At 36.4% G+C, this 27,367-nt stretch overlaps 1 protein-coding gene across 1 annotated transcript; it reads right to left on the bottom strand.

The window, feature by feature from the left end:
• Positions 1–8,549: 8,549 nt before the first annotated feature.
• On the bottom strand, positions 8,550–14,532 carry PRL (prolactin). Its single transcript, XM_026115643.2, has 5 exons — positions 14,505–14,532; positions 12,717–12,898; positions 12,242–12,349; positions 10,699–10,878; positions 8,550–8,802 (listed from the first exon to the last, which is right to left on the bottom strand). Exons 1-5 carry the CDS (start codon positions 14,530–14,532, stop codon positions 8,611–8,613), a joined length of 690 nt encoding a protein of 229 aa, XP_025971428.2. The 3' UTR covers positions 8,550–8,610.
• Positions 14,533–27,367: the final 12,835 nt, after the last annotated feature.

Here is a 27,367-nt window from a genome sequence, read left to right as displayed (position 1 = left end):
ATTTTCATCTTTATTTATAGATTGATATACTTGGTACTTGCCACAAAATCTTTTGCGTAACATGCTGTGATATTGGCACCCTTGTGGACTCTTTCTTCTGTGAGGCATTCAGATTGGTTTTTGGTCCCTTTTTTTGCTGAAAAATGTTCCTTGAGCTATAATTAAAACCGTGAGTTTATGTAGATCCCTGCACAAGGTAAATTCTCTCATGAGAGAAAGTTTGGTGAAAAAACACAGTTTTTTAACTAGTAATATGGCAATTTCACTAAAAACTTTGATTTTCTTTCTGAAAATTGTTTAACCAGAATCGATTTCAATCAATATTTGGGAAAAAAAACCTCTGATGAATCTTTTCATTTGATTGACTTAGAATGTCACTATATTTTGGTGAAGGGGAATGTTAATACAATTTTTTTTTGGTTAAATGACAACTTTTCTACTACCTGTTAATTGCATATAAAAAAATTCAAATAGAACATATTTTACAGATACCTCCTTCCCCCATTTTTTAAAGGGAGATGCTGCAGTCTTGTTTTTTTTTAATTGAAAAGGGATGGGAAACGTCAACAATCATTTCTTAAGATCTTCATAACTCAAAGATTGCTTTCAGAATATCTACCTGTTTGTGAGTAGTTCTAGGAAAGGTGTATAAATCTATTACATTTTCCTTATGCCTTCAATATATATAGGAGGAACGTGATATTATTCTTTGTATTAAAAAAAAAATTCTCAGCCTACTGGTTACATTAATATAGATTGAGTATAAAATGAGTTCCTGCTTTTAAAACAACCTTTTGAAAGCCTCCCCTTTCCATAATATAAATCCATAACAAGACTTAATTTATATGAAGTTTGCCCTGGATACAGTTAAATATTTTTGGTCTTGTATCCTTGATAGGAATGCAACTAGTTTTAGCATTGGTTCCATATTGTGCTATAGGCTTAGGCTTTGCAGTGTTGCAACAACTGCAATGCTGTGGTTTAAATGTGTTGAACTTCCAAGTAATTTAAAAAAATTGTTTTATATTATTGCTGTAAACTAAAACCTAATGCCATGAATGCTGTAAGAAAGCAAAAATTAGGGTTTTTTTCCTTTAATTTTATTCACTGGAAAAAGATGTGTATCTTATTGCACAGTTTAGCTACAGCTGCTAAGGGTGAGGTTACATTGGTAATTAGAGGATAGAGCAAACGCTATAAGCTTGGTTTTAAGCAATGCATCCATGAAGGTAACTTCTAAAATGTATATGCACTGAAACAGTTATCTTTATACAAAACATGTTTCAGGCAAATACCCACCTTTCTGGAGGTTGTGTTGTTGAGAAGAAGCCATAGCAGCTTTAAAACAGACAGGAGGAGTATACAGCGTGCATTCATACACTGACAAACTCCTTTTAGCGTTTCCTTAGAGGGTGCCAAATATAGAATATTACAGTTAATCAAGGATCCTTAGCCTGAGGCTATGTGCAGTCCCTCAGATTTTCAACTGAGCCGAACTTAAAAGGCAGCAGTTGAAAAAGCATTTTGCTGGTTTCTTTTAAGGTTAGAACTCCATCAAAAACATCTTTCACTGCATGCTTTGAGGGAGGGCACCTGGGCCATTTCTTGACCATCTCTCTAAAATATATGTTGTGTATGTCCAAGACTGTAGCACTATGCTTTTACAGCTCTGCTTTTCTTTTCCTTTCTCCAGTCAGATTTAAGCCATGACAATGGATATGACATTACCCTTAATTTAGGTGAAGACAGAATTCGTAATGCCTTTGATAAAGAGGCTATAGCAGATGTGTAATGCTTGATACCAAGGTGATATGCATGATACAAATAATTACACCAATAAGTTTTCCTCTCAAAGAAGTGAACCTTTTTTGTGAGTGATGATGGGCACAAGCAGAGCTGTCTAGGGGACAGAAAACATCTTTTCCAGAATAATGGCACTATCTACTGCTGTATAAAAAGCTGCAGGATTTGTTTTTGTATGAGAGTCTCTTTATATCTTATATTCACCTAAATCCTACTTTCACTTAGATGGAATCGCTCGTGAAAATAAAAATAAATGGATATCCTAACCTTTTTGCAAACCATTTCTGATGCTTTTTCTGTACATTTTTCATAGCCCCATCCATCAAAAGCTAATCTCTCAATAAACTCAGTCTGTGCATTGCACTTTCTTCCTTCACGTGGCCCTTGAGAGAGCATGAGAAAATTTTCTAATACAATAAAGCATTTTCTACTACAAGATGATAAAGAATAGAATCTTACTTTTTTTACTTTCTCACTTTGATGCAAGAGGGACACACAAGAACAGATTCCTTGCAAGTAACACAAAGCCACTTTAAAGAATTGCTGAGTTGCCTATTTCAGTAGCTTTGACATGAAGAACCATGGTCTCTGTTGCCTGCTTCTCATGAAGATACCATACGAATCAAATTAATTTAAGTAGCCTTTGTCATATTAAGTTATAGTACACTTACTGTAGGCCCAGGATGTTGGAACATCCCAAAAGGTTCTGAGGTTTTAGTTAGGCTTGGATAATCATCAAAAGGCTCGGAGACTTATTTGAGCTATATGAACTATTTTTATCTGTGAAATCAGGCTGGAAATCTCCCAAGAGTGGCTCCTGAGGAATATTATCGTTATTTCAATCTTTTGGCTAAAGAGGGAGCCTATTGTCATGTCTGATTATTGGCCTAGTCCTGCAAACCATGCACAGTGCTTACAAACATGAAGTCAGTGATGGCAAGCACAGTAATGTCTAAATATATATTTCAGGAATTATTTCTACCTCAGTAATAGAGTGAAAAGAATGACAGAGAGACAAACTATGCTAGGTACCACACTTAGTAAACCTCTTATTCCTACTTATTTGAATTATAAGTAAACAGAACAGGGGCCTCACTGGGTAGGGTTCCTTTTTTTTTGTGCTGTGTTAGTGTACAATGTGATAGTGACCCGATTGATGAGTATGGGTCTAGGCATTCTGGTAATACTGTAATAAATTATAGTATTCTATATTAACCTTTTATTCATTTGACACTGAAATCTGCTGGGAGATAGTCAGAAGTTGATAGTGAAAAATTGTATTGGTAAATGGGGATATTTTTAGAACCAATGAGTCATTTAACACACCCACTAATTACTATTCACTAAGTGTACATGCATGTTATGTATTTTGTATTCTGTGAACTCCCTTGTTGCAGCATGTGGTGTATGGTACACTGATAGGAGTTTTATAGCTGCTTTGATATGCTAGAATGAGTGATCTTAATTTTTGATGACTCACACTGTCATTCATGTGATTTAATAAGTGATCTGAACTCTTCAGTGTAATGAGCCCTACCATTTACTAAAAAAAGGAAACGTGTTCCCATAATTAGTATGGCAATGTGTGACAGGTAAAGTGAATTTTTGAGGTACTACTACTATTAAATATTGTCAGTAAATACAAATCATTTTTATGCTTGGTAAAACACTTTGATAGCAGACTGGATGAAATGAAAAGAAGTGCTTGTTGTAAAAAGTGTTCTTTAACAAATTTTGACTACTGTCTGTCATCGTTGTTCAGATGGTTGTGAAATATAGGAATTTCCAGTAAAAGGTTCTGTCCAAAGGATAGGAAAAATGGGATTTTTAGTGGGAGTCAGCATCAATAGTAACTAAGAAATGAACATTCATCTACTCATACATCAGTTCTTGAGCCAGGGACCAAGTGTTTCCGTGACCCTAGAAGTGTTTCTATAACCTCCTTTTGCTTAATTTGTTACCGTTCACACTGTGTACTAAAAAGGGAAATAGGAAGATGCTGATTGGCAGGTACTGGTATAAAATGCTACTGTTCAACAACAAAACTTCAGAACTGCTCCAGAAGGAAAGGAGGGGGAAAAAAAGTGATAACATCCAGCAATTCTCTTTCAGAAGACATGAGTTAGAAGGTAGGATGCCATCACAACTTATTCTCCCCACAAAAACAGAGTATGAGCATGAAATTTTAGTGCTTTTTGGATGACTAGATGAGGATAAATATGGTAGTACAAGAGAGACTTAGTGATGTAGCAAGCAACATTACGCCCTGGCTCCAGAAGATAATCTGGGACATGAGAAAAACGCATAACAAAATTACAGGTTGATAGATGAGTTACATATTACTGCTTGAAATGTCAGTGTATTTCCTATGTGCTTCATAGAATTTGTCTTTGGGAAGTTTAGAGGGGGGAAAAAAAAGAACAAAGAAAATGGGAGAAGTCCGTGGACCGTTTTCATCAAAGATGAGGACAGTTTATGCTGCTTGCACCTGCAAGAAAAAAGATGTAGTTCAGAGTACATCAAGCACTCTTACTCATCTGTTTTCGTTTCCTCCTCTTAGTTGAATAAATGAAAAGGAATGAAAAATCACTACCAGAAAATGTACTTTTTATTTATTTATTTTTATATGTATGCGTGTGTGTGTATATGTGTGTGCGTGTGTGTGTTCAGTTATGGGGGAATGTCTCAAAACATAGCCTTAAAATCCCAGGAATAGTAGATATTTTTGATATGTTATCTGATAGTCATAACTTGCAAATAAGAATGGCTTTAAAATAGAGTGAACAGGAACAAGGATTTTCTTGATCTGCACTGATGTGTATACTCACTATTACTTGTGATTTGGTTACACCATTTTCATTGAATTCTTCAGAAAAGAAAGTTGAAAAACCATGGCTGAAGTTCCTACAGATTTCAAGAACTGATGTTTATTTGAACTTAGCATCATTCCTGAAGATGGATATCAGCATAAAAAAATTCAGAAAGTTATTGTTATGATTTAAAACTATTTGAAAACCTCTTTTTAATGCAAATAGAAGCTTATGGATAGTCAGTCTTAAATTTCAACTGAATTGAACATTGAGGGTCAGCTTCAGTCTTCAGGATTTATCCAAGTAATTTGCAGCTATAGGTAGTTACAAGTTTGATTGTAGAAATTCATATCTGTGAACAACTTTACAGACCAGTAAGCCAATAATTTCCCAATAATTTCTATGGGAATATGCAAGTCAGTAAAATTTTTTCCTTGCATAATGCTAGTATTTGATTTCTATAGTATACAGATATATAGATAAGCATGATTACCACGGTTACATCTCTGGCATACATTTGTTTCTTGCAATAATGCTCTTTTTTATTTATAATAAAAAATTTTGTATTTAAAAAATGTTGCCCTTGGAGACATTCCTGTTGTTCAGAAATGTGTGATTTCCACACTGTATCCCTTGTTATTAGAATTGTGGGTCACCTTTGAAACAGTATTGTGATGGTAAAGTGTATTGTACGGATGAAGTGCCAGGTGCCAAGCTATAGTCTTTTTTCCCTCTTTCTTTCTTCTAGAAAGAGTGCAGCAGTTGTTGGAGGCTTTTTGCAGGACCTCAAAAGAAAAAAGAAAGGCAGAGAGATTATCACACTACTAGTTAAGTGGTTGATTACAAATGACATGTATTGTCAGGAGCAGCTTCCCTTCTTGGTTTTAAAATTACCTTCAAAATTCTTTCTACTTCCTCCTAAGGTTGGATAGAGTCCTAGACTTTAAATGCAAGTCACAAATAGAAAGCTGGATTTTTCTTCTGCATATCCCTATTGCTTTGTTGTGTTCAGTGATAAATGATCCCAATGAGGAATTGGTTTGACCTTGATACTATTTAGATTTGGTGTCACAAGGTCGTATCTTAAATGCGGTGCCACCTCCAGAAGCTTTGAATATCATTTTTAAAGGAAAAAGAATTGGGCCTGTATTTCAGCAATGTGGACCTTTCCTTTCTGTTGCTCCTTTTACTAACCCATCTGAAACAGAAACAGATAAACTGGCAGACCTTTAAATACAGCCAGTTTGGTTATTGCATGTACAATCAGAAAAATAGCCATGTTGAGTGCTGAAAATCTGGAGCTGAAAGTTGTTAACCTTTTTAACTGATACTTGCTGCTTTCAGTTTGAAAGAACATGCTTGTTCTTAGCTCAGGATTGTACATAAGAGATTGGCTGTGTAATTGTTTTTCTTGGAGAAAACACAATAGTTGCTCAGGTCTTGTGAATGTATAGTAATTAACAAAATACTAGTGACATAAGAATGTATTGTTCTTATTTTTAGCACTAGAAAAAAAGAGCATTGCCAATGTCTATATTGTGGCCTGAACATTCAGGGTAGCAACTGCATCTTGAATGTATCATCTGTGCCAGTACACTTGACAGTACAGGTATAGGTTGGAGTTTGCTTGTGGTGGTCTGCATTTTTCTGTCTCTATGACAGCTGTGATGAGTCAGACTATTAACCAGTTTTACATATCCCTTTAGCTAAACAGCTGCAAACCAGATAGCTTTTCAGTTGTTTAAAAATCTTCTTTTGTCACTCTCTTCTCTCCTTCCTTATGAAATTAAAGACTAATAGATGTACTTAACCAAACTACAGTGAAGTGAATTGCTTTTAAGCAATTGTTTAAGTATTGTAATTTTTAAGCAGTTAATAAAAGTTGTTGTTTTAGATCTAGTCATGTCATTCTAAGGTTATAAATGTCTGCCCTATTAATCAAGTTGCTTTTGAATTCTAAATCTGTGTGGGTTGATAGTGATATAGCTTTAGATTTTGATATGATTAATTAATGTAGGGTGTGCTCAGCATGTTGGAGGGAAGATTCTGAGATAGGCATTTACTCAGATAAAACCTGTTTTCCAGCTCAGTACAAAATAGTTCTGTTCATATTTTCTATTGAACAAGATCTCACATTGAAATTCTAAACAGTCGTGATAATTATGGAGATTTTTTGCTCCTTTTTTTCCCCCTTTAGAATTTTTTTTTCTGTTGGCATTTTTAAAAAGGATATTATGATCAGATTAAATTCTAGTCTGGGCACTTGCATATTGCTTGATTAATTTTACCCATTTGCTTCCTTAACTGTGCTGCTCTACAGCTGTGTGTTGTTAAACTGCTGCTGCGTATGCATCAAATTTTGTGTATTTCAGAGTTCATGAAAGTTGTCAGGTATGACTGTCTAACAAGGAATTTATTTGCTATACAGGTGATTTTATATACATTGAAAATGGGCTCAGTTTATACTTATCCAAGTGAAATCTGAGGCAGTCAGTAACTGAGGATACAAAGAGGTTCACAGAATATGGTATATATAATGAGAAATGCAAATATCATTACATCCCACATAGAAATGGTTAAAATGAGACCTTTCTAGCAGTTGGTAGTGTCTAATCACTTAAGTAAATACCTGTTATGGATGTGCTTATTCTGTCATGGTAGTTTGGAGCTTAAGCCCTTAAGCCTGTACTCTCTTGGTCTTTCAGTCTTCCTCCAAGTTGGCTCAACTGTGGACCAACCCAGCTGTCTTGTCTAGTGAGAAGCCAAACCCATGAGGAGCTGATCTGAATTTAAGCTCCTCTTTGCTGAAACAATGTGATGAACCCTAGGCCTTATTTGTCTGTGACTTACAAAGATAGTATGTCGATGTGGCCAATGGCTCTAGCTTCCGTTTGGCTGTGTATTTGTTGTGTGACTGTAAGCCATGTTTTTGAAAAGTAGTCATTTTCATATGTTCCATTTTTCAATGTTTAGCCTTAGTGTTTCAAACGGAATGCCCAAAAGACTTTGAGTGTGACTAAATCCAAAATGGAAGAGACATTTTAGATTTAGGACAGCAGAAGGCTTAGCTCAACTATAGTGCCTTTTTACAGCTTGAATGTTTCCTAAGCAGCTGCAACCATGACATGGCTTGTGAGGAATGTCAAGGGTAGATGGATATGATCCTGAGTGGATGCCCTGCAGTTCCTATTGTGTCGTATTGAAAACTTTTGGTTTCTTTACTCTGAGATAGTTGCCTCAAGTGTAATGAGTTTTCCTTGGAACTGCCTATGTTCCCCAACTTTCTCTAATGACTTTTCCAGCAAGATATTATGGATGTGTCCTTAAAGTTCCAGATAGGTCTTTTCTCTTCATAGACTGCACAGGTAATCAATACCTATGTTAGCTAGGCTGAATTTCTTACCTTTCCCTCCCCTACTCAGAAAATATTCTTACCTGAGTAAAGCATCTAAGGAAGGTAGATTTGATTTCAAACCATACTTTTAGTTTAGGATAATTTAGTGTAATAGGTCATTAATCAGCTTTTTGATTCCCCTCTTTTTGTAGTGTGCTTTTTTGAATAGAAAGTAATGGAAGCATGAAATCCTGTTGTATATCAATAACTGGACATTAAGATCCAAAAGGAGAAGCTGCTGCTAAAGATACAAGCCATACTAGCTCTTTTTATTCACTGATACCACTCAGATTTATGCATTTTGGATTTAGTAATATTTTTATTTGTATCTGCATGATCTGGTTATCACTGAAATGCTACTAAGTCAGGTGATTAGACAGAAAAGTATATCCTTGTCATACAAGTAATTTATGGTAACATTTTAAAACACCAAGGTAAATGGTGCTAATAGTTGCAGCTGGAATTCACACAAACATGCTTGAAAGTTGCTGATAATCCTGATACAGTACAGCGTGACTTTTCATAAAGTTTCCAATGAAAAGTGGCAAAGCAACTAGAGGGCTGTGTTGAATGATTTCAGTAGCTGATTAGGCCCATGAGTACTTAGCAATTGCTATCATGGATTAGGCGGCACTTCAGGAGCTTGAGATAGTTGTCAATTTTGTGGGAATCTCTGCGGAGGCAATGCAACAGATTGTAAAAGGCAAAGAGTCGGGAGTCCTCATCAGCAAGCTGCAGGGATGGCAGGCCTGCCCACTGAGAGTAGACTTCATTTCCTGTGTCACCAGGATGAACCTAAAGACACAAAATGACATTGTACTAATGAAACTGACTGGCCGTAGAACGGAGTATTAAGAAATACCCTCCTTGAGGAATGCTAATTAGCAGTGTACAGCTTGTAAAGTATTTTCTGTTATGGCTCTCCAGTATAATATTGTATATCCTCATGGTGATTTTGAGTGAATCTCTATGAGATTTTTCAGTTTACTTCCCTATAATATGCAAGACGCTTAACAGCATCAGTAGTGTTTTAATAGATCCAGTGTTTTTGCCAATATTTAATGGAATCTGACTTTCCAGAGAAATCGAACCTTCTGTCATGTATGGGCTCATAAGTGACATCTCTTTTTGGTTCCCACCACCTTAAAATCTTTGTAAGCATTTGTTCTCATAAATTTGTGTACATCTTCGGCTTTGTCTTTAGCCTGTCTCTTAGATAATATCTCTGGTATGGGCAGCTTCAAGAACATGTTACCAGACACATCTTCAAACAGTACATCTTCATGTCATATTTCATTAAAAAAAAAAAAAACTAAGTGATACAGTCACCTCTAATGTTAGAAAGCTACATATAGGAAGTCATGTAATCAGGTAGAATCTGAGATGAATATTGGTTTAGGTCTCCTCATTTGAAAGAGGCAATCATTCATTTTCTCAAATTGTAGAAATCTACTTTTCATGGCATGAAGAAAACTTATGCCTATTGCTACTTGTGAATCTTTCCTATTTCCCACCAGTTATACTTTGTGAAAGCACATGGGAGAGTACCTATGGAATCTCTCTCACTCAGTCTAAGCAACGGGAAAAAGAACCAACAGACCTGCTATCACTCAAAAACATGGTTTGACATTAATGAATTTCCCAGTCTTGTCTCCAAGCCCCTTTTGTAAATAATTTGAATGAGAAGGTGGTGACAAGGTATGTACGAGCACCTGACTTCCACTGTTAACTTGGATCCCCTTCTGCAAGATTTTACACTTGGATATGGGATAGAGATGTATTTGACTACACTGATAAATGCATTTGTGGCCTGGATGGGATAAAGTTTCTGAGTAAATAGACAGATGCCAGAGAGAGAGAGACCATGTGTGAGCCAGTGGAAGGTGGAAGATACAGTGATGGTGGCACTCTTAATGCTGTTCAACTATTCACAGCCTAAGCAAAAGCCGGCAGAGTCAGAAACTCTTATTAACATCTAGCTTACTGACAGAATGATATATAGGGTCTACTAGAGGTCCCTTGAAAGATAAACAAGCTAGAGCTGCTTTTATTCAGAAAAGCTTTCAATGAATTACTGATAACAAAGGGTATTTGAGTATGGGTTTTGTCAGGTTAGCCCTGTGGCCTAACCTTACAAAAGTATGGGGAACCAGTATGGTGGGAAAAGAGAAATGAAAGTTGCCTCGATTACTTAGCCATATGCCGTATTTTTGCAATAGGCAGACTTTAAGAACAGTTTTAAACATCCTGTCAATTTCTTAAAACTATCCACAATGCCTATCTGTATACAGACATATATAAATACATCTGTACAAACATTTAAATATGTACATACAAAAACAGCACAGACACATCCTAAAAACATTCAGGACTGCACATTCAAAACACTCAAAGATAGAATGAAGATTGCCAATCCTGAGGATTACACCTGCCATTAAAGTAGGACTGGACTGTGCTGGATTGTTCTATACCAGTCACACCACATGGTCTCTTTCATCATAAGATGAAATCATAAGATGCCAAAAAAAAGTTACAGCTGGCCTGTTCTCAGATTCAGCTGTCTTTAATTGGCTCCCTTTTCTTCCTTTGCATGTACCATTTCCTTGCATATTCCAAGTAGGGAGAGCCTACTGCTGTATGTGGCTTTCTCACAGCAATAGGCTGAAAGAATATTAAGGACTTAGTACTTACCCGTCCAACTATTTTCTCCATTCCTTCTAGAAGTCGCTTGTTTTGTTCCTCAATCTCTACAGCCTTCCAGAGGATGGTGTCTGGAGCTTCTTTGATTCTTTGTACTTCAGATGCCAGATGGATCAGGGGATCATTCCAGGAGCGCAGTACACCCACTACTAAATTCAGCAGGTCTTCATGCTGCTCATCCACGTTAAGAAGAGGCAGTTAAAACAGGAAGGCTATGTGCTGGCAGTGTGAGGAGGGAGTTAGAGCAGTGTCTGTAGTGTCAGGGGAATTATTGCAAGACCCTCCACTGACTGTACCCTCTTTCAAGTGACTTTTCTGTCTTAGATACCTCTGCACAATTGCATTTTTGCAATTTGTCATTCTTACCAATATGTTTTACTGTAATAGCACAAATGGTTATAATATCATAACGGAAAATATCACTAAAGCTTTTGCATGTTACAAACTAGTGGGCACAACTGTGTTTCATCTCTGTGAAAACTCATCTGATTTTTAATGAACATTTTAAAGTCCTATGACAGATTTTTGAAGAATGGAAGATGCTTATTATGCTAAACCACTTAATAGCTTTTATTACCTCTATATAACTCATCTCCAGTGAGAGTTCTCTGGTTTTAAAATGTTTCTTTCTTGTGGGCAAATAATAATTCAAAAAGCTCTTGGCTATGGTACTTTTCAACCACTTCCTCTTTGCTAGATGCACTGAATCTTAACACCGTCAGACTTCTGTTCTATTCCCAGGACTGTGAATTCCAGTGCTCCCAAGAGGACTTCTGAACTGCAAACTGCGAAGATGATGCAACAGGGGTTGCAAGACTATTTTTACCTTGAAACTGATAAAAAATGTATCTCTGGCACTTTCCCATTCATACACCTGTGCTTACTTTTTTTATCTAGAGTATTTTCAAGTGTTAAAATTGTATCTGTGAGCATAGGCTGGGCAAGACTATCTTCATCTTCATTTATCATTATCAGATTGACATATGTAGTTGTTTCTCTTTGCAAGTAGTTTGTGATATTTTGCATTAAAGTCTCTGTACCTGGGTGATGATGTGACCACTTTTACCTACTGGTAACTGCAAGAATATCTGTTCAGTATCTGGTAATGTCAATGCCTTCAGTTACTGGGAAGACATTTGCTTACATACAGTATTCACTACAAAGCCAGTCTATTTTTGTGTTTATTGATAATTGTTTGTTAAATGTTTTAAAATAACATTCAAAGGTTGTAGTGTGCTGAATCTGTAGGAACTGGCTTTTCTCCATGAGGCTGACTGGAAATAAGATTCAATGACTGAATGCAACATAGAGCAAAAGGGAGAGAAGAGGAGAGTTACTGAACTTATGTACTCTTTATAGTTTGTAACTTAATATCAACAAATGTTAAATCAACATTTCTTGTTTTTTGGTGCTTTCCTCTTGCTGGCTCTTCTATTCTGAATTAACTATTTCCCTCTCTCCATGTTTGCTGCCTCTTTATTCCTTTCCTCCCCCTCCTCTATCTCATGCTGAATGCATTAGAAATAGGACTTACATGAATCTGCTGAGCTTGCTCCTTGTCTTCAGGAGTGGTTAGGGAGGAAGTGTGGCAGCCATTAACAGCTTTTGTAATAAAACCCCGGCCCTGAGCATAGCGTTCGTCCTGCAGATTAGCAAGAACAGGCATTATTGAAACAGATAAGAAGAGAAGCAATTCAGACAATATATTAGGTAATTGTTGTTCTATTGCTTTTATCACTGCTTTTATGCTGTAAAGGTCAAAAGTTTCAAGTGAGTGTTTAGATGGAAACTGGCACCCAGCAAAGGAAAACTTTTCCCATAGATAAAGAATGATGGGAAAATGGTATATTTTAATAGAAGTGTTGAGGATCTTTGTAACGGTCAAAATTATAAGTAGATGTGGTCACTGTTGGGACTATTGCCTTCTGTAAAGCAGTCATGTTTGTTAACTTACTGAAGGATTTCATATGTTAACATATGTTTGTGCTTAAAAAAGGAAGAGTACTTACAAATTCATTGAATATTTCTGAAGAGAGGAAGTGAATGTAGTGTGAAAGTTTAACTGCCCGATCAAAAAGTTCCCCAAGGGAGACTTGGCAATTGACAGATCCATTGGGACAGATTGGCAAGGACGTCACTGCTTTCTTTGTCAGGAACGTGTTGGACACCAGAAGGACCACCAGCAACAAACCTATTCAGGTTTAAAATACACCAAAACAGAATCACACTGACACACACCAGCAACAAACCTATTCACGTTTAAAACACACCAAAACAGAATCACACTGATGCACTGCATTTAGAAGTAACTATCAGGGCCAGAAGTAACTGGTCAGAACATGGGAAGATGTTTCCTTGTGCTCAGTCACGTCTCAGAGTACCCCTTGCCCTGGCTGCTGAGAGTGGATGGAGGAGGAAGGCACTGTAACTCTATTACCCCTTCCTCCCTTCCATCTTCCTAATTATGTAACAGAGCCTATTACAGGTTGAGGGCACAAAGTAACCTGTGTTACAGTACACTGTATTCAGAACAGTCTCTTACCATTGTGCCTGACTTTATTACATACTGATAAATGGACAAACAAAATCAAACTTCTTCGCTGTGTAAATATAGATACATAATTGTATTTGCACAGATATATAAGTTTGGAAAGTAGCTTGTTCCGTCTTTTTTTCTCCTCCTCCTCCTCCCATGGATCCTTTTCTTCTTTGCAGACATTTGGAGTTTAAAGTAATTTTGGGGGAGGGTGGTTAGGTCACTCTCTTAAGGTTTTGATTGTCCTGGGAGTTCCTTCAGAAGATTTCCAGCAGCTGTGCTGCTTTGCTTTTTAGCAGTTAACTCTAAATTGCCTATTGCTAAGAAAACATAGAAAACATTTGACTTTTTTACTAAGCTTCTGAAACTGATATAGGGGACTTCTAAAAGAAAAAAACTCACCTGTTTAAAACTTTTACTGTTAACTTAATGGAGTCAAGATTTCTACTCATCAAAATAAAATATGCACAAAACCCAAACCTTTAAAAGCAATATGGGGTAAATGAGCATACTCATTTGAAGAATACTGTTCTGTGTTCTGAGAGTTTCTGTGCTGGAAGTTGGCTTGCTATATGCTTTGATTCAGCAGACTTATCACCAGTGCTAAATTAAAATGTACTCCATAAATCAGCAGAGCCCTCCCTACTGTTATCATGTGATAGGTTTCTTTATAGTTGTTATTTTAAGGAAAGTACACCTGTTTACAGCATATTGAAGAAAGCCCTTCTCATTTCCCATAAACAAGGTACATTCAGCATGCTGCAGTTAGAAGTGTATTCTGGGGAATAATGCTATGAATAAGGAAACCTGAAATCTGTTGGCTTAGCAAGTTGAAAATGGTTTTGAAACCATTTAGTTCTAACTTACGAGACTACTTCTGGACTTTGTGGATAACGACTCCATCATTGTCTTCTGACAGCTACACAGTGGTGTCTGGCAGTAGCAAAGCAGTTTGGATCCAGCGCTGGTGTGCAGGTGTCACATCTGTCAAGCCAATTATCTGTGACACTCATCAGCACAAGGATAGTCTTAGGAAACCAAAGACTGAGTAAAAAAGGGATCAAGCTGCCTTCTAATTTACAGGTTTGAACACTAAATGTTTGAGGTAGAGACAACTTTCACCAGTACTGGAAGTTTCTTCCAATTGCTGGTGGCTGGAAGACCTCAGTTTCTATAGCTGTAACCTTTCAGTTACTTCCTAATTCAATCTAAATTTAAAGAAGCATAAAAGTTAATAGCAAGTGAATGGCAAAAGTCTTACCTTTCAGTGAAGCCCCCTTGTTGCCCATGGTAGGGATCCTATATGGTGACTTGCTCTACCAAAAGGATGTCTAAATACTTGCTCTTATTTTCTGAACATGCCAGATTTATACACACCATCCAGAGTCCTTTTTGCATACATTCAGCAGGTCATGGAGTTTACCTCGATAATTACAAACATCAAATTGCCTTTCTTTCACATTCATATTCAGTATTTTTTGGTTTTTTATTTTTAACTGTGAGAGGGAGTTTCATTAACAAGTTCGGTTGTGGGATCCTAAGTATGGTTGGATGAAGAAAGATCCAATTTTTTTCCTGAATTCAGTGCAAATGCCATTGATCCTAGAATGCTCTAGTTATCAATTCTGAGACAGATATGCTCAGTGTTTATAGCCTGCTGGTTCCTCTCCCCACAGCTGTATTCTCATTCTTCCTGATCTCCTCAGTTACCCAAGCTTATTTATGTTAAAATTCTGGCTATTTTGAGGGGGAGCAAACATATTTTACAATGTCCACAGAGAGAAACAGCATAAATTGTACTGAAATTTATCCAGAGAAGTAGAAATGGAGGCTCCTGGAAAGATAGTGAACTATCTGTAAAGCTATGGCATTCTGGGTATATAACTCTAATAGTTAAAAGAAAGATTATACAGCTCAAATGATTAAATAACTTGTTCTCAATATGAAAGATGTTTAGATAAAAGGGGGCAGTTTTTATATTAAAAAATAAATATTTTGAGACAATCAAAGTTGAAGAAGTTAAATATTTACTGTTTAATCACAAATGTTTACTGATTAAATTAGTATTATAAAAAACCCTACAAAAACACAAAGTTAATTTCTATACTTAAAAACTCTTTGCATAAAAGATTTGCATGTCCGCCATATTCAAAATACATGTTGTCATAATTAGTGGGATTTGTTTCCAGATCTGATGTGTTTGCGATAATCTACAAACTAATCTCAGCAGGTCGGCCCTGTTTTTTTATTATTTGAGGCTCATCTGTATGAATATGTTAGCAAATGTGTAATCTCTCATCTGTTTCTCAGATCCATTTACCCATGGAAAGACCTTCCAAATTAGATGGTTATAATGAATAAGGTATACAGTGTTAATGAATTTTCTTGCCTTTAGACAGCTTGTTCCATACTTGTATAACAGATATGTATGTTACCATGTATCCTGCATTATTTCATAACTATGGACATGATTCTTGAAGCAGTTATAAACCAGGGAGAAGAAAAGTAGAGTATTTTAGCCTTTAGAGGGTAAACCATGGTAGGTATCCATTGGGAGGTAACAAAAGCAGATGTGTGAACCATAGGCCAGAACAGGTAGCAAGTGGTCTATTTCTGCTAAGGTGTAGGATTATTGCTAGAACGGTATGTTGCACGTGTATAAACTTATGAGGTACAAAAACAAGGCTGGATCTGGTTTGAGGCCTTACTGGGTAAATGAAGCACTTGCCTGCAGCAGAGAAAAGTAGCAATCTGATGAAGGGAATAAAATCAGAATAGGGCTATGATCAAAACCCTGCAGTGGATGTTGGAAAAACAACCATCTTCTAAACCACAGCCACATGTTTTATGCTCTTTATTTAATTTAGCTACATTTGAAAAACTTACCCAACATTACAGGTGCACTTGAAATATCCTGTATCTAAGAGTTTTAGAAGAGACCTGGGAATAAAGGGAACGAAAATTTCACAGCCCATGATCACAATCCCAGGAGCAGAAAGTGCTGTTTATGGCTCCAAACCCACCAATCACCCTTTCATTTACCAGTCTGCTTTACTTGGTATTTTGAGAGGATGGTAACGATACCAAAATAAGGTACAGAGTTAATATCAGGAAGTAGATAACAAAGGAAATTATTCACAAAGGCAGTAGCTAATCTGCCTAGGCTCTTTCCACCATTATTGGAAGGAGAGAGAAACTCCTCTCAGGCCCAGTAGAAGCACCTGAAGTCAGGATCCTCATAAATTGCCATCTAGAAAAGCCACTTGCTTGCTTTATAAGGGGAGACAGGTTCCTTAAATGTAGATCACAGAAGAGTGGTTTATACGAAACCATTGCATGATGATTTAATTAAAGCATTCTAGCACATAATAACATACTTTGCTTTCCTCTTGTGCCTTTCATCCTGAAATCTCCAAGTATTTTACAAACATGAATGGATTAAAATCTGAACAGTTAAGAATCGTAGGCAGAGGGAAAGAGGAAACTCTCTGTTAAGTATGTAAACATAAAGGTAAACTTTTTTATCAGATGTGAGAACTGATGTAGAGGTTAAGATGTTTATTCATGGTTGCACAGGAAGTCTGGGGAAAATAAACAAGAACTCCCAATTCCCAGACCAGTGCTTTCAGTAAAGACTGTCATTCCTTACTAGAGCCAAAAAGAAAACAAAGGTGAGAGAAGAGAAAGGAGAGGGAAAAGTATACAAGAAATATACAATGTACAATTTCTTGTATACAAGTATACAAGAAATATATAGGTCTAAATATGAGTTTTCTTTTATAAGTTAGGAATTGGGTTCTATTTAAATTTGAGAATAAAATTTAGAGTAGCTGAAAATGCTTACTGGAATTAAAAAAAAGTGTGTAGTAAATAGGGTTTAGAACACAACACTATTTATAATGCAGAAAATCCATTTTTTCCTTAAGGTAGATATGTTAAACATGCGTATGTACCCTGGAATCTCCCTTCTGCCTTTTAAAAGAGGAGGCTTGAATTTATATTCTAAAAAGGAGAAATCTGGGACTTTTGGCATCCCATCTCCTCTGACTGTTCCTTGAAGCTTGGTAAAAGGAGCTGATCCTAGCCCCTAATAGCCTCCTAATTCTGATAGAACTTCAGGACAGTATTGTAAATAGTTGGGCAGGCATCAGTACTGAGGGGAAAATTCCTGAAGACAACTTAAAGAACTACAAATCACAACTGTAATTATCAGTATGTTTCCATCTCCCTTTAGGTCTTTTGCTTTTGCCTTAGGAATATAAGTCAATTCTTATTTTCTAAATTATCATATTCCTTTTATCTTCAAGGACTTTCCTGACAATAACAAAATTATTAGATTGTTACACACAATGTAAACAATGTGCCAAAAGAAGGTCTTACAGTATGCAGACTTTATATATAATCTTTTAGCTCATTCCCAGGGCTTCATAGGCATTACAAATGACATATCAATATTACAGATAAGAGACTTCATATTTAGTGCTCATTTCTTAATAATCTTATCTTTCCAGCTCATATCAGGTTGCAGGTTATGAATTACTGTCAAATTTTGATTAGGAATTATTGATCAGTGCTGAAAGATTGAATATTCCTATCCTCATTTTTTATCTCATTTAAAGTTTTGGAGGTGTGCAAAGTGTTGTGTCTGATTGATAGCTACCACAGAGGAATGAAAAATCTGTTCCATAAGAATAGCATAATTTCATTTGCAGAATACAGATATTTAAATAGGTGAATTTAAGACTGGTTAATATCACTTGATTTTGTCATTCATAGAGCTTAAGAACAGAATGTTAATGCAGAAATTTGAAACTCCCTCAAATTTTTGGTTATGTTTTTAAAATAAGATTCCCAAGTTATGTACACAGACAATTGAGCATGCAAAACTGGATCGGCAAATAAAATTCTTACATATGATCTGAACGTGACTCTTCTAAAACACAATGAAACAAACGGTTTCTGTATTCCTGATTTGCATATGTATGTTGGAGTCAAAATACTGAAAATACAGTTGTTGGTGTCTTCCTTTTATAGAATAGTTTATAAAGTTACTTAGTCAACTTCATTTACTGGTTGGCTTTGGAAAGATACAGAACTATTTGATCTGGATCAAAAAACATCCTCACAGTACTTTAACATTTCTAACATGGAAAATACATTTAGAGAAGGAGTATAGACAGAATATTTTTTGAATCTAGATACTTTCAGAAGACAAATAGTTTGTCTTCTCTGAGTATAATCTTCAAGATTTGAATCTTCCATGCAAAATCTAAGTGATTTTTCTAGGACTATGTAAAAGAAAGGCTCTTCCTCCTCCTCTTTTTCATGCAAAGAATGGAAGAATTTAAGATACATTCTCTCCAAATGTTTGCCTCAGTAGAGACAGCTAAATGGGGATTGAATACTTTCTAATGTGATCTCTGCATGAAGTCTGGTAACAAATAGATAAGAATGTACGGGAAAATGGTTCCATATGGAGGAAAAAAAAAGTGGAAATCTTTGGGAGATTTTCAGTTGACTTTTAATTCAAGTTTAAGTACCAGTGTGGTTTTGTACAATTTTAGAAGCAGACATTAAAATAATATGGCAGAACACGTTTCAAAAATCATTTATCAACATTCCCAATATGGTGATGCATACCTGAATGCACCATGAAATATTAAGTGTGAATCCCAAGCAGGAGTCCAGCTAAAAATAGTTGAGAAAACAGCGAAATTCACAGAGAGCAAAGCAAAAGCTAGCTGGTACATATTGGTGCTGATACTTGCTTGAGGCTCCGTGTTCACTCGTGCCTTATCTACATATTATCCAATAACCTGGCAGTATGAATGCAATCTGGATCACATAACTGCATTAGCACATTTCTGTTGAATTAGCTGGAGACCACATTGTGGTGCTTATGCCGGCTTGATACTTGATACTGCATTTATTTGATTGGTGGAGAACAGATGATAATGATCGGGCATCTGCTAAGACAAAGATATCATACAAAACTTTTCATATAAAAGTGAAATGTCAGGGAGAGTCTGTGCTGGTTCAGCATTTCATATCATGTGGCTGCAATAATTTTTATCCCATCCTTGATACCTTAAATCCTATTATCCTCTTTCAGGCCTAGAAAAGTAATGATCTTAAAACTAAAAACAAGCAGAATCTCTGTCCCCCGCCCCCCAAACTTTTGGATTGATTCCTGGGAGTATTGCTATACAGTTGAGGATCTGAGCAGTTGTAACTACTTTCTGAGGCTCTGATACAGTCCAGTCCAAATGGAGTAGTAACACAGGCATGTAAGTATTTGCACACTTTGACCCTTACTGAGGATACAGTTACTGCTATAAAAACATCACTGAAACTGTCTTATCTACAGGAAAAAATACACTTGATTCTAAGGCATGTTGAACATCTAACTCCAAGAGCTGAAGACCTAATGATTTAAACAGTTTATATGATTTGCTTATTTTCCCATACATTTTCTTTTATCTCTTAATTCATTTTCCATGGCCACATTCTGCTATAATCAGTAAGTTGTTCCCCATAAAATCCTGATTTCAGGTGATCATTTTTCACTATAAAGTAGAATGAGTTTCAGGAATTTACCTAGGCTAGGCATGCCAAATGGAACTTACTGGTGGGCTGAGTAATTATTGGTTTTGTATTGAGTATTGTATTTGTGTAAAACTCTATAAATAAAAGGTAATAAACAGCAAAATTACCATTAGAGGGCTGCAGTTTTACTCCTAACAACTGGAAAATAAGAGAAATCAGAACCCCATTTAAATATTTGCATGTTTTTAATCCTACGGATAAAGGCATCACTGAAAAAACATTTCTTTAAGTGCTTTGTGGAACTAGGGTCTGTAAAAGTAAGAGGATTTTTCTTTTTTAATTACAAATACACTGGAAAGAGCACTGAAGTGTGCACAGAGGTTTTCAGTAGGTTTCAATAGCTAGGTATTTCCAGGGGTGGCGGTAAATATGATTTTGTTTTAGCATATGGGGTTTGATTTTGCTAATGGATAGTATCCAGAAATGGCAAATGGAGATTTTGTCCTGTGTTTTAGGAAACAGCATATCTTTATGAAGATGTGCCGTTCTTCTTATGTGGAGTACTCTTTGGTCAGATAATTCCTGATACATACACAAGGATAGAATGGAGAAGAGAAGGTGAGCAGAAAAATATCTGGGGGGGTGGTATTAGCTGAAAGCAAAGTAGCAGACATTCTTGCTTCTTCGGGAAGATCTCACTCTTGTTGCGCTTGTATCAGAGGGAGGAATGTATACTGCTGCTTGAAATTGTGCATTTCATAATGGGATAGAAGTGATACTGAAACAATGTGACCTTTACTTAATACTCTTACTGATTCCAAAACTTAACATATTTTTTCTGTTTGTTTTCTTGTTACTGTCTCTAAACCTAATAAATAAATAAAAATAATCAAGTAAAAATGGATGAGTTATATCGATATCAGGCATGTCCTGACCCGTAGGAAACTTGGAACTTCAAATCTTGCTTAATATATCATTATAACTATTTTTCAATCTATCAGTTTTTGTAGATATTTTAATTGATATTGTCATATTTATTGCACTCAGGCTAGTGTTTGTTAATATTTATTAATTAACATTTGTTAATTAGAACAAAATCTTTTGGAAAACACAAATTGGTGTAGCAGAAGGCATTCCCCTCCTTCCTCATGCTAAAATGTTTTCTTCAGGAAAAAAGTGAGCTGAGTTATTCTGTGACTATATATTATGTACTAGTAAAAAGAAACGTATGTTACAAGATGAAGTATGTGTGGAAGTGTAGGATACAGATATATACAGCATAACCTATTCCCTTTAGGCTGTAGGTAGAGACCATTGTATCTTCTGTACAGAGGATATCGGCTGTCCCAGGGTATCTGGTAGGATGAAGACAGGAGAGAACACCAGGGATGAGCATACCAATGAAGGTTTTCAAATGTTCAGTTTTTAGAAAATGTATTATATCAATAGAATTTCAAGACAGTATTTGTGAAAAGGCAAGAAAGGGAACATACCCTTTGGGCACCTTTGTCATTTTCATAAACTGGCCAGGTGACCTAGAGAAACATTGCATTGGCCACTTAGAACTGTTCACACACATAATGGCAGTGCGTTTCATGTGGTATAAGTCAACAGAGCAAAATTACACATACACTTCAAATGTTTGCTGGATCAGGCATTAAGCACATAGATTACAGTGTTTTTTCCTTTTTTGTAGGATCTGGACCCTGGATAAATGGTATAATTGATTTACATGTTTTCATAGAGCTCATTCATACCCTACCCATAGGACCTTTAGCTTGAACATCTAATTCAAAAGAATAAACAATTTTTCAGCTAAACACTAATCATTATGAGGAATTGAAGGAGAAGGGAAAGTGTGTATTTCTAGCCATTTTCATATACCTTAAATACTCAAAAATAATAGCTATAATGAATGGTTGATAATACAAGCAAGGAAGAAGTAAGTGATTACTAATAAAAAGTAATACAAGTTCAGATTTCAAAGTAAACATTTCTAAAAGAGAAAGAGAAGAAATGGTATTCAAGAAAACTTCTTACTACTGAGCATATAAACACATTGCTAACCACTCCTTAAAAGGTCAAATGCGTTAAATTGCACACCTGTAGCCCATTTATGTGTTTAAAAATTCATTAAAAAAATGGAAGGTGTCTTTCTGTTCAGTCTCTTCTCTAATGAATATATTTGCATCTGATCACAGCTTTTCTCCTTACTCATTTCCTAAGTCCTCAACCTGTAACCTGAGCATGTAGGATTTACAAAGCTAAGGCTGAAGTCATCATGGAAACGTCATGGCATTGCCGTTGTAAAAATTGCCGGGTCATTACAAATGGCTGACATGGTATAGCTTCATGGCTGAGTGAGAGCAAGAACACCAGATATAGTATGTGACTTTCTATGTTAGTAGTTGATTTTGTGTAGACAGGAAGAGCTAAAGCAACGGTAGTGTGTTTTGTTCCTGTCCTTTCATGAATGCCTTCTGGTGCAGGGTGCAGTGTGTTCATTAAATACAAAGACATAAGAGAAGCAGCAGTGCTGGGCAGCTTAAATATAACCATCTCTCATGTCTTTATGTTTGTTCATTGTGTTCTATGTGTTTGACTTTAGGTTTTTGAAATGCAATTGTAAAATTATTATTTGGGAGGGAGAAATAGGAGGGAATCAAGTGAAATACAGTCTTCACATCTCTTTCTCCTTGTAGCACTTATTCTTTGGCTCTAGTTTTAAGGCTTGGGGATAATACTCCTTGTGGAGCACATTTCAAGCATATTTGGCCTGCTGCTTGTGAAACTTACCAACACTGCCCTACCCTGTAGAAGTTGGGAAAGAGAAACTGGCCACTTGAATAAAATCAACTAATCTGTATACTTCAGAAAACTGAATTGCCGAAAAGAGCTTGTTGAATATTTTTAGCATTAAAATAAGTTAGAAGTAATTCTTATTAAAGGACAGAAGTTTTATTCAGATCATGACATCATTGAACAAAAACTGCCACCAGTTTTCTGATTTTGTAACTAAGTCTGCTTCTCTGAGCAGGTGTCCTGTCAATATCCTTAAACTTATGAGTCAGCTGAATCTTGAAAAAGATTGTCTATGATGGAGGAGACATCCCTATCAAATGTAACATATTGTTACGTTGTCATTTGTTGTGATGGATACAATCATAATGTTAAAGATTTTTGATGGGTAATACTTGTCTAAATCCCATATGTGCATAGGAGAAAAAGAACCAGGTTAAAGCTGTTTGTAGAGCAGCAGCTCTCAGTTTTTTAATGTTCTTTTCTTGTCCTTATAACATTGGAACAAAAAGATACTGCATACTGGCTTGCAAAATTTTCTGGGGAGAACCAGTGGCATCGGATTCCAATGCTTATTGCAGTTATGGCTCTTGAGCACATGCATAGAGTCTGATCCTGCCGCTAGATCCATTATTTGGAGGTAACTGTGAGGTGAGGATTCCCCGTGTTTGAAATAGGATGACTAGTTAGTGGATTTTTTTTTCAGTTTACACAAGACTTCTTCTGTTGATAAATCAAAGGTAAATCAGATAATGCGATCTCCAAAATTCTTCCAGTAGTACTCAATTTATCCTCCACAAAATATCCTTTCCTACATAGTAGGTTGGTTACATGCCAGAAATATATGGGTGTTAAAAAAAAAAAAAAAAAAAAAGAAGTGGTGGAATTTTAAACAATGACAGTAGAAATAAATCCATTTCCATAGTAGAAATATTGATGATCACAGGAAAAATGGAAAGGCAAAGTGGCAGCCATTTTTTCTGTGCTCCAGTTTTAATTTCTACCATGTATGGAGAAGTACAGAGGTTTCATAGCTACATGGACAATAATGGAAACTGTAGGTATTTGGTTTAATAAAGACTTCATTAATCCCATAAAACCTTAGTGTGAGGTAGAGCTCTGTTAACTGTTCTCACTGAGCTAAATGTGAAGAACCTTCAAAGCCTATAAACATGCCAGCAATAACTGACTATTCTTGTGCATTCCCTCCAGCCACTTTTCACTTCACAAAGGTTTTTAATTTACCTCTCTCATGTCTTTTAAAGTTTTTTCTCTCTCTCTCTCTCTCTCTCTCTCTCTCTCTCCCTCTCTTATTTTTGTCTCTATTTGCTCTATTCAGATCATGCATCTGAGAGGGGAAAAAAGACAACAAAAACCCTTGACATCTGGAGAGAATTTCAAGTTGCCCTTCACCTTCTGAAGTGAGATCTGCAAGTTTTTAAAAAGAAGAGTAAAAGGATCAATCAGGAAGAGATACAATTAACTTTTATCTGACAGGTCCATGACAGTGTTCAGTGCTCTGAACTAGTTTTAGAGGTCTGTGATAAAATCAATAGCACATATGTTGCTATTTCTGCAAGAAGTTTTAACATTGTATCCTTTAATACCTTTGTTAAATTGGAATATTTATGTAGCCTTAATAGAGTATGACTTTCCTATATCCAAAAGCATAGGTCACATGCATAAACTCTGCACATAAAACATATGCTTACTTCTACATCTGTCTTTTAAATCCTACCAAATCATCTGCAGATCGTACAGGGTTTCCCTTTCTCAAATCCAGATACCTTCTGGTCTACACCTACTGTGATGCCACATGAGAAGCATACTACTTTCTATTGTAAGACAGACATCGTTTACCTGCCACAAATCCATTATACTGCCACCTGCATTCATGTATCTAGATGTAATAACTGTGCATACTTCCATGCAAGTTACACAGATCCCTCATTTGCTTCTGGATACATGGTCTAAACCAGTTCACAAATTTATTGCACAGGCACATTTGTTGATGTGTGTATATATATCTAGAAACATCCCACGCAAGCATGTCTGCATACAAACCGAGTTCAGAGCCTTACCCCCATGAAATGGCTTTCAGTTTCAGTTAAAGGTACAGGAAAAGTAGTAGATTGATTAGTAGGTCAACCATGTTGATTCATAGTGCTTTTGACAGAGTAAGGTTCTTCTATATAAATACAATTAAATGCTCTTTATCTCTGTTGCTTGGATTCTTGTTGCTTTCATAGTATATTTTGTGCTAACAGCTAATGGAAGACTAGCTAATCATAGGGCTTTGTTAGCACATTGCTAAGTGAATTTAGACCACTTTATTCAGTAGGTAATGATAGAGTTAGGATGCATGATCCTAAAGTCAGTGTTCGAACAATGCCATGGTCTTTTCTAGAATCTAGATATAATACTGTATTAGTGGACTCTGTAGGATGCAACTACTGCTCTAGGTACAGCTACTGTTCTAAGGTACACTCCTGTAGATGTTAGGAAAGAAGCAACTTTCAGACCCTTGTTTTGAAATGGTAATAAAACCTACTGTTCTGAACAGCACTGAATAATAAAGAGAATTATTAGGAGATAAGTATTTTTCTGACTGCTGCATTTATAATCTCAGTGAGGTGCTAATGAATGTTGCCTGCATGAACATGGCAGATAGTAGAGAATCATCTGCCTATCACTTTAATCCACTCTTCAAGAACCTAAGACAAATATATGTGTTTCCCTGGCAAAGCCTTCTTAGCTCATTTTAATTTGTGAATTTAGTTCAGATTTTTAAATATGAAAAGTATTATATTGCCTTATTCTGTTGTTTTAATCTTGGCAAAATCAACATAGGGAACTAGCAAAACTGAGAATAGCTATCTATCTGACTACTAATAACTCAAAAAAATAGTATCAGTCAAACAAATCTTTATTAGTAGTAGTGTGTATACTTTGTTGGCAGGATAGGAATTAGATTCCCTTGAAACTGTTTGCTACAAGCTACTCTGACATTCTTGGAACAGGCTTCATTGAAAAGAAGAGGCTTGCATCAGTCCCTCAAGGTGTCAGCTCTCTAGCTGAGCTGGACAACTCTGGAAATGGTGAGTCCCATGTATGCAGTGGGAGCTGCCTACATAACTGTGGTTACAGCTCCAAATAGCTCCTAAATAGCCTACAAAAGAAAAGAAACCCAGCCTCACCAACATCCAACCTGTATTCTGTCAGGCCTGAGTTCTTGCTCAGCTGTTTTATCATAGCATGTGGTGAATGAGAAGTGACTCTTCATATAGATAGGACTAGATGAGTCTGTCTAAGACTGAAAAGATAAGGACTAGAATTTTTCAGCTACTTAAAAGAAATAGCCAGTACAGAATATCAGTGTGATTTTCCATCCAGCAGGCTTCTAGCTTAGGAAGTGGCATGCTGCATTTGGATCCCAAGCATATTTTTCAGATACCCTTAAGGACAAATTGTGATAGTGGAATTTAAGTCAGTAGCACAGTCATGGGTCCCCACTGCCAAATCCAGATCTGGCAGTCACTGTTGATCTTGGCTGATCAAAGAAAGAGAAGGAAAAAAGCATACCTGACAATTGCTTTTAACAGTGAGTAATAGTGAGTCCAGCGCAATGTGGTGGTCATGCACCATTTTGAGAACTGGAGCACAGATTCTATTACAGAGGAGTCTGTGGTTTCAGCTGGTTGTACACTGTCATGACAAGTGTTGTCTTCTGCCTATTAGCCCCAGATCCACCTCTCTTGTTTAACCTGAGACAGCTATTTCTCAACAAGGTCCATAATTCTCAGAGACACAGGGTCAAGAGGGGAATACTCTGACACTCCTGAGTTAAAAGCAGAGTGGATATCGGTTTTGTAGGAGCTATGGTAGAAAAGAATAGCCTCTTTGTGATGCTGAGCACTACCCTGGAAGATTTTAGATGCTGCATTTGCTGTTGCTAACTGGACCTGGACCTGTTGTCTGTGAATTGTCTGCTTTCCTGTTTCTTTTCTTGGAGTTCAGCAGAGAATCATAGTTAGCCCTAGAGAATAAGTGAGGAGAGAGGGAATCTCTTTATTACTTTGAGGGCTGTGGATAACAAATAGTTGCTGTGTTTCAATTCTATACCCATCAACTGTCACCTAATTTAGTGGATACTCATTGATCTCAAGCAGAGAATTTTGGAATTATAATTAATATGAAGATGCCACAGAGCAATAATAATAAACCTCTTAGGATCTGGAAATATATTTAGTGAATCAAGAGGTTTAGTAAATATTACCACATGTATGCAGTGGGAGCTGCCTGGATAACTGTGATTACAGCTCCAAATAGCTCCTAAATAGCCTACAAAAGAAAAGAAAAAGAGATTTACTCATTGTTATTGGAGGGGCTGCCCATGGGAGTATGTCAGATGGAGCTACAACAGCAAAAAACATGAGAGGGAGCATAGTTCTTCTTGTTTTCTTTTTTTTAAAAGAAGTGATCATTTTATGTGATCTTCAGGCAAAGTGTATATATGTATGTATAAGGTGGATAAAGAAAGAGATGGGATGTTGGAGGATAAAAGAAAGCTTCAGGAAAAAATAAGGAACACTTTTTCTAGAGGAAAGACTATTGCCCAGCTGAAGGATTGGCAACACATGCTCAGGTGACTCTCTCTGGTATCCAAACTGCTGCGTCATCCAGCTTCATGTATCTGAACCAGTGCCATACCTCATCAGCTAGTGGAACTCAATCCACAAAATAGGGCAGTTTAATAATTTGAACCACAGAAGGGATGAG

Source organism: Dromaius novaehollandiae, chromosome 2 (assembly GCF_036370855.1).
Source record: "Dromaius novaehollandiae isolate bDroNov1 chromosome 2, bDroNov1.hap1, whole genome shotgun sequence".
Classification (NCBI taxonomy): Eukaryota; Metazoa; Chordata; class Aves; order Casuariiformes; family Dromaiidae; genus Dromaius; species Dromaius novaehollandiae.
Note: the sequence above shows the minus strand (reverse complement) of the source record. Positions and strands in the feature narration are given on the sequence as shown.

Excerpts from the sequence above, each read along its gene's own strand:
- PRL (XM_026115643.2), bottom strand. The coding sequence starts at position 14,532 with ATGGGCAACAAGGGGGCTTCACTGAAAG. Across the intron at positions 10,879-12,241 it reads AGCAAGCTCAGCAGATTCAT|CATGAAGACCTGCTGAATTT; the intron begins GTAAGTCCTATT and ends GTGGATGAGCAG. Across the intron at positions 8,803-10,698 it reads TGGAGAAAATAGTTGGACGG|GTTCATCCTGGTGACACAGG; the intron begins GTAAGTACTAAG and ends TTGTGTCTTTAG.